We start from the raw sequence: 8574 nt of genomic DNA, 5'->3' as shown, positions 1-8574 counted from the left end.
AAAGACCACCTTGCTGATCTTTGAGGGGCCCTATTCTCTCCCTAGTTACCCTTTTGTCCTTAATATATTTGTAAAAACCCTTTGGATTCTCCTTAATTCTATTTGCCAATGCAATCTCATGTCCCCTTTTTGCCCTCCTGATTTTCCTTTTAAGTATACTCCTACTTCCTTTATACTCTTCTAGTCTGTTTACCCTATGCATGTCCCTCATGATTTTATAAGCCTCCATAAGGTCACCCCTCAACCTTTGATGCCTCAGGGAAAATAGCCCCAGTCTATTCAGCCTCTCCCGTTAGCTCACATCCTCCAACCCTGGCAACATCCTTGGAAATCTTTTCTGAGCCATTTAAAGATTCATAACATCCTTCATATAGTAGGGAGACCAGAATTGCAGGCAATATTCCAAAAGTGGTCGAAGCATCCATGCTTTATGTGGACGCATATCACTAACAAACATGAAAAAACCAGTTAACTATTCCCTTACGTTATAAAATTACCTTTGCTGATTGGAATCAAATAGGGCAGAAAAATAAATCATTGTCACTGTCATGAATTTTATTCATTTATTTTAACAGGAGCAGAATATAACTGCAAATGATAAGAGGGCTTCCCTGCAGACCACATGGAGAAGATAGATAAGTACATGAAGGGGAAAAATATAGAAAAATATAGAAGAAGTGTAGTCATGATTTGGAGTCGCCAGTGTTGGGATTGGGGTGTACAAAGTTAAAAATCACACAACACCAGTTTATAGTCCAACAGGTTTATTTGGAAGCACTAGCTTTCGAATCAACCACCTGATGAAGGAGCAGCGCTCTGAAAGCTCGTGCTTCCAAATAAACCTGTTGGACTTTAACCTGGTGTTGGGTGATTTTTAACCTTGAAAGTGTAGATGAAGATGTGAGCCAGGAGATTCTTGTGGACCATAATCACAGGCATGAACTAGTTTGAGCTGAATAGGCTCCAAGTAACAAGATGGGCATTTAAGCAGTAATGTGTTTAGCACAAGACATAAACTTGATAAGGGAACTGAACCTTACACTATGAATGGTTGCCCAGAGGATTGTTAATGGCCATTTAAATTTACTGCTAACACTCATTAGGGATGTCACATGGCACTTTGGTGGATAGCACATGAATTAATAGCTATCTGCTCATGTTGCTCAGCTGACTGGGAATAAAGAAGTCTTGATTTTGAGAGAAAGTTAACGTTCCATTGCATTTTAGCATTCACTTGCTTCTGAAAGTTTGATGAAATCAACCATCAACTACAACATTTAAGAGGCATTTGAATGGGTATATGAATAGGAAGGGTTTGGAGGGATATGGGCCGGGTGCTGGCAGGTGGGACTAAATTGGGTTGGGATATCTGGTCAACATGGACTTGTTGGACCAAAGGATCTGTTTCTGTGCTGTACATCTCTGTGACTCTAAATGGAAGCATTCCAAGTTTCTGACTTACCTAAGAAGTCATCAGAAGAAAGCCTTTCAAAATCCCAGACTTGAAGTACTAGGATTGCAGGGACTTTACGTTCTGTCTTATCCAGAGAAAAAATTGACTCTCTTTTGCTTATAACCATCTGTTTCTCTGCAGGTATGTAGTTGAAAGGAAAGATAAAACGCCAATTGAAGTTTCCCTCCCCAGTCAAAGAGTTGTAATGTACATCTGTTTCCTTCTTATCATCTTCTTTTCCCTTTAGCCAGCTAGAGAAAAAAATGAATTTGAAATGTTAAAAAAAATTGTACCTCAGATTCACACCATGGAAGAGAATAATGGCTCCTTTGTCTTGAGAAGAATTGGATTGCATTCCCACTTTCCAACATTTTCATGAACAAATTTAGATTATTTTGAGTGTGTGATGATTCGCAAAGAGCATAAAGAAGACTCATCTGGAATTTTGTGCTGGAATCCCTTGAAGGATCTGCAGTCAATAGTGTCCAACATTGGAAAGTCAGAGGGTTAGACTTTACTTTAAGTCAATTGGCTTAAATGGAATGGCTTAGTGACTTGAAAGTGGTCCAATGCCCTGTTTAAGCAAGCATCCTAGCTGCTATCCTCTTTACCCTGGATCTCATGCCCTGCAGCCAACAGTACATTGATTGGTTCAGGCAGTAGCTTCTTTTGATATGTGAGCAGGCCAAGAGATCGCTTTGCAAGCGGTCAGTGATCAACGATATAAATGGCAATCTGTTGCCATTTTAATCAAATCTGGGCTGTACATGCAACATGGCGATCTGCAGCCAAAGAAGAACCCTTACATAAGTTTAAGTTATTACTTAAAAATATTTTTAATTTATTTTTTGCTTTACTTGCATGTTTTGTGGGTCCAGGAGAGGTAGAAATGCCTCTGTGGGTTGTGTACAACTATTTGATATCACTGCTGCCCCAGTCCTTCCCACACAGTGCAGTTGGACATTCCATATTATCTCTTGCTCTTGGCAAAGCTGCCTTGGATCTATTAATATTCTAGGTAAAAACAATGACTGCAGATGCTGGAAACCAGATTCTGAATTAGTGGTGCTGGAAGAGCACAGCAGTTCTGCTCCTTGGATGCTGCTTGAACTGCTGTGCTCTTCCAGCACCACTAATCCAGAATCTATTAATATTCTGCCAAGTTGGAGCCAGCCTGTTTTCCAACCACCAAGTATGTGTAATTAGGTTCAGCCCTAAAAAGTGGGGTAGGAATTTGTAATGGTACAGGGATTCGTCTTGCCTTGGACATGCCTTCTACAGTTTCAGAGCTTAGAGCAAAAATGAAGACAGAAAACATTAATGATGTTTGTTCAAGGGAGAAAAGGCAGGAAAGCTTACCCAGACTGGAGGCTGAAGACCAACTTGTCACGTACGCACTTACTGAAGTATCTCAGTTCGGCAGAGGTTAATTGGGAAGGTAAAGTTAATTGCAGCAAGTTGTGTAATTAATGGGATGTAAGTGCCTTAATATTCTCACTGCCTGAACAAGACCTCACTTCTGAGGTGGGAGAAGTTTATTTTGACAGTAAATATCTGCTTGTTGGACTCCTGCCTAATTAAATCATCACAGCTTACTTCATTCCGGTCTCGTCCGGGAACAATTGTGATTCTCGGTGAGCTTCTGGTCAAGTGTTCTATGGAATGCCTAGTTTAACGTTTAATTGTGGGACTAGTGTAGATTTAGTGTTTTTTTAGCGGTACAGACTCGGTGGATAAAGGGCTCTTCTGCACTGTATAATTCTATTTTGAAAAATGTTGGTAAAATTGTAACTACATTTTAATCCCAGTTTCTAATAAAACTCCTTTTGAATTAAGTAAAGCAAATATTAACCATGTGCAGCTCTTACCCCTTGATGTAGATGTCACTTGATTTTTGACCGGTAATAAAATTCTCATCTTCTAAGATGACATCTTCTGTATTCCAGATAATTATTCGTAGTTCGTACCTGCAATCAAAGTCCATCAAGGAATATCCCACGGGCATTCACCACAAATGATTCACATAAGTGCTAAATTATAGGCGAGCTTATTTCCTTAGACAGCATGGCCTGAATTTTAGAACCACATTTCAAGAGGGAGATGTTTCTCAGCAGTGGGCTATATGGAACAGTGGCCACCTGCTTCAAGGAGGCAGCCATTTTATGGGGCCACCTGTATTTTGAACAACAGAGTGGCTCCTGCGAGGATGCTGTCGGTTTGATGGAGGCAGCCTTGCTGTTGCACCCTGTGGATGGTGGAGTTGGGAGTGGGGTTTGCAGTACTCGAGGCTCCCCATGACACAAAGCAGGAGAAGGGAAGCTATCTCCAGGGCACTGATGGACCATCGCGTGGGGTTTCTCCACTGTAATTTAGGGCCTTCCACCTATGGTTCATTAAATTATCAATTGCTTTCATTCCAGTCTTGCAATGCCTTCATTTTGAGGCTTCCAGCCTTCTGATTGGACTAGCTGCTGCAGTCCTTTATCACCAGATCTTTGCAGAGAGATTAGATTAGATGAGATTAGATTAGATTACGTACAGTGTGGAAACAGGCCCTTCGGCCCAACAAGTCCACACCGCCACGCCGAAGCGCAACCCACCCATACCCCTACATCTACCCCTTACCTAACACTACGGGCAATTTAGCATGACCAATTCACCTGACCTGCACATCTTTGGACTGTGGGAGGAAACCGGAGCACCCGGAGGAAACCCACGCAGACACGGGGAGAATGTGCAAACTCCACACAGTCAGTCGCCTGAGGCGGGAATTGAACCCAGGTCTCTGGCGCTGTGAGGCAGCAGTGCTGACCACTGTGCCACCGTGCCGCCCACGGTGGCACAGGTCAGTTCCAGGTCAGTTTATCCAGGAAGCTTTATCGATCCATTGAGACCATTGATCTCAAAATCTGGGCCGAAAAACCTTGAAAATAAATTTGTCCTCAACCTAGTGTGTAATATCAGGCTAATAGTATCCATTTCCCCAGTATATTCCATTATAAAAGGATCCGAAGAAGAAGAATATAACAACGTAAAAGTCTAAGAAATAACTTGAAGCCCTCAATTCCACTATTGGCCAAGGTCTCACTGTGGTAAGGCACAAATGATTTCAGAAGTAGTCTTTAGAATGTTTAGTTTCAAAGTGGATGGTTTTTAAAATTGCATATAATTTGATTCGATGTCAATTTGATAATCTGGATATACCATATCAGTTAAGGTCATAGAATTAAATGAGTACAGGGTGCTCCGAAGAGCAGAATAAAACAGCGGGGAGCTTTCACAGTAAGAGCAAATAATTTAATGAGATGAATGGCTCTAAATAAAGTTTAATATCCTTTTAAATAATAAATTACAGACATACAGCAGGACACTGTTCTTACAAACCCTCTTACAAATACTATGGTGCTTGTGTTCCAACTAGAATTCAGCTCTTACCTTTTTGGTTTACGAGGTGATATGTCAACAGCAGGACCAGGAGGAGGCATGTCCATTGGAAACATGTCCACCCACATCTGGATACGGCCCTGGAGGATTATCAGAAACTTGAAATTGACCAAGCAGTAACGTGTTTCCATAAAATTTAACACGATGCTTAAGTGATGATTACATTAGTAACACAAGATTGGAAAATGCAGAATTAGACTGTGGCCTCAAGAGAGGTTGTTGAAGACATCTTGCTTTTGAAAGCAGGGAAGGACAACCTAAGCAAGTGATATTAGAATGTCCCTCCAATGAGTATCTCCACCTTATTTCCCTTTCATATTAGGCAACTGATCCATTTTTTTAGCATCTCCAAAGTCGAAAGTTTCTGCAATTGTTTCAAGATGTTAAAAAGGACAGAAAGTTATGATAAGTTTCCAATATGGTCAAAATTCCATTCTAAAAGAATAAACAGACTACCCTTTAGAATTCCACATCTTTCACAGATTTGCACTTAAATTCAGCCCCTCACTTTTGTATCTGGTTGATGAATTGCACCAGGTTCTGAATGGGTTTTGATTATAGCCAATTTTCAAATTAAATGAAAAAAACCTTGCAGTCAGATGCTGCCTTTTTGTGTCCACAGAAAGACTCAAAACACAGCGCAGCTAATTTGTTGCTTTTGAATATTAGCCAATGCAATTTTGTCAACAAATGCAGCAGCCAATTTTTTGTGCAAATAACGTGTCACAAATAATAGGCAAGCAGCTTTTAGTGATTTTGGTTGAATAGGAAAGTGAGAACTCTACCACACAGCCAAGCGAGCAGGAATACACTACAAGCATAAGTTAACAAACCTGGGCATGAGGAGATGGATTCATTGCCACTAGGAATCAACTAATATCTTTGTGATTAATTTATATATTTGGGTGGATGTATATTTCCCAAAGAGCTGCATGTTGTTTCTCAACAAACTGTGTGGGACAAATTTATTTCCAAAATTAATTACAATACATACTTGACCAACACCATGAATCATCTGGAACATAAACTGATGATTAAATATGTTTCTAAGTGAAAAACAACAAGTAAGCTTTGTCATTGTACCTATAGCCAAGCAACAGGAACATTTCACAAAGCATTGGGATATCATCCCACAATGTTCCAATTTAAAATTCTTATTCCTATCTCTATAATTTCCTAGTCTGACAACTTGTCACCCTCTGCAATCATCCAATTCTGACTTCTTACATATTTTCAATTTCCTTCACTCACTCCAAGCCTTTGAATAAGCCTCTGGAGTTCCCACCTGAGGCCTCTGTTGTTTTACCACTCTCTCTTCCTTTATGATACAGTTTAAAGCCCATTGCTTTAACCAAGCAGAATATCTCCACATGTAGTTCGACATCAAAGTCTATTTGAGACTGCCTCAATGAAGTGTTTTCCAGCATTTTACCATGCTAATGGTCCAATATAAAACAACTTCTTGTTGTTAAGTAACTTAAAATTATGCAGCTTGAAGAAACATCTAATTGTCACTGACCAAGATAATGACCCTTGTCCATTTATAAATGAAGCAACCCAAAATCTCAAACAGATAGTTATCAAAACAATTAAACTATTCAGAGATATTATTGCACACCTCTGGAAAAGGCCAAACTTGAACCCAGCCCTATTGCTTCAGAGGCAGGGACACTAGTAATATACCACAAGAGACCTAACAAAATAGTGCATGTTGAGCTCGGAATGGAGTTTAGTTTATTCATGGTTGTAATACTGCCTGTTAAAAAACACAATTTTTTAGCTCCCAATAATTCATGAACGTTTTAGGAAGTTCATGCATTAAACACACATCAGGGTGTAAGAATTTGTCACTATGGAGGTAGATGATATAAGATGAGCACGTCATGTAATGGTTGAAGCTCTCATTTCTCAGCAAATAAGAGCTTTGTCCACCTAGTCCAGTGAAATTACCTGTTCCATGCCCGGTTTGTCCAAGTGGTAGAGAGGTCGTGTTTCAATGTGTTCAGGAACCAATTTATATCCAGCACCAGGAATTTCTGACCAATAGTGTAACACCTTTAAAGCCAGGTGTTCATGTGAGATCACCTCCTCGCCTATATAAAACAAGAATATGCTTAGATCGTATAAAAAAAACAATTATTGCTACTTAGAGGTGGCTGAATTACACACAAGTTCTAAAAGAACAAGTGAGTAGAATATGTAAAGAACTGTGAAATATCAACTCCTACAGAAAAAAAATTGAAACAAAACATTTCTTAAGTAGGGAAAAGCTAGCTAGAAAGTGTTGGTATTCAGAGAACTCCCTTGTATATGAATCACTGAAAGTTAACATGAAGTATGTTGGAACATCATCGTATATTAAAAATACTATATAAATACACAATGTCATCTAGATTCACTGAAACTGGATTGATGAAAGTGTTGAAAGTGTGTTCCCATTGATCACTCAGGAAGGTTGAAATTTTCCTTAAACTTGACGTCAAAGAAGTATAGCACTAACACAGTACAAAATGGGCACATAAATAAGGATAGGTAAACACTCATGAAAGGATGACACATAAATATGTAATAGGAGGCCAATATAGATTAATGAAGGAGGATAACCAATAAGCTTTAAAAGAAGGCAATTCACATCCTACACGAAAGTATAATCTCTGCTTCACATGAGGATAACATCAAAGCTAACATGTTTAATTATTCAAAAGAATACTGTATGAGATCCTCACACTCTCTTTTTCGGTTATATATCTGTACAGAGAAAATACGTTGAGATAGAGCGAACTGTGAAGATTTCCTTCCCTCAAGCACATTAGTGAACCGATAGGATCTTTACTTCATTGAACAGATTTATTCCAGATTTCAGTATTAAACTTCACCATTTACCATGGCGTGATTTGAAGCCATATTGCCAGAATATTAATCTGGGGTTCTAGATTATTAGTCCAGTGAAATTATCATTATGCCAGCACCTCTCCTTTACTCCTTACCCTGCAGAATTTTGAATATATAGTGGTTTATTATAAAAATTATTATAAAATCATACTATGAAATCATGAGGGGCATGGATAGGTGAATAGTTATGGTGGAGGATGTCCAAAACTAGAGAGCATAGGTTTAAGGTGAGAGGGGAAAGATTTAAAAAGGACCTGAGGGGAAAATGTTTCACACAGAGGATGGTGCATATATGGAACGAGCTGCCAGAAGAAGTGGTGGAGGCTGGTACAATTACAACATTTAAAAGGCACTTGGATGGGTATATGAATAGGAAAGGTTTAGAGGAATATGGGCCAAATGCTAGCAAAAGGGACTAGATCAGACTGGGATGTCTGGTCTCAGCGGACACGTTGGATTGAAGGGTCTGTTTCTGTGCTGTATGACTATATGACTTGATGTTTCACAGACATATCAGTTTAATAATAACTGTGATAGGGTTGTTAAATAAACTTTTACTCTTTTGTGTATGAAGGCACTAATTTGCAGTCAAGAATCCCATAATTAGCTTTGTAATTATGGTGAATCTGCTGGAGGGGATCAGGAAAAAGTGAGATTTCCACATTCAACATCAATCTCAAAACCTGCTATGCAACCACCACTTATAATGTTGAGAAGGGAAAATGTTACAGTTCCAAAGTTTTTGTAATATCTCTGTATTCCAGGTTTTTATTAATATAAATATT

At 39.1% G+C, this 8574-nt stretch overlaps 1 protein-coding gene across 3 annotated transcripts in view; it reads right to left on the bottom strand.

Annotated features, from left to right (window-relative positions):
• Window positions 1-8574, bottom strand: part of fer1l6 (fer-1 like family member 6) — a 146951-nt gene that overhangs the window by 15280 nt on the left and 123097 nt on the right. For all 3 annotated transcript variants that reach the window (XM_043688527.1, XM_043688529.1, XM_043688530.1), the window contains 4 exons: window positions 6848-6990; window positions 4889-4977; window positions 3322-3420; window positions 1463-1704 (listed from right to left, as the gene is read on the bottom strand). In XM_043688527.1, coding sequence (XP_043544462.1) covers window positions 1463-1704; window positions 3322-3420; window positions 4889-4977; window positions 6848-6990 — 573 coding nt within the window. The remainder of the gene's footprint in view (window positions 1-1462; window positions 1705-3321; window positions 3421-4888; window positions 4978-6847; window positions 6991-8574) is intronic.

Source organism: Chiloscyllium plagiosum, chromosome 4, assembly GCF_004010195.1.
Source record: "Chiloscyllium plagiosum isolate BGI_BamShark_2017 chromosome 4, ASM401019v2, whole genome shotgun sequence".
NCBI classification, from domain to species: Eukaryota; Metazoa; Chordata; class Chondrichthyes; order Orectolobiformes; family Hemiscylliidae; genus Chiloscyllium; species Chiloscyllium plagiosum.
This window is presented reverse-complemented; position numbering and strand designations above follow the sequence as displayed.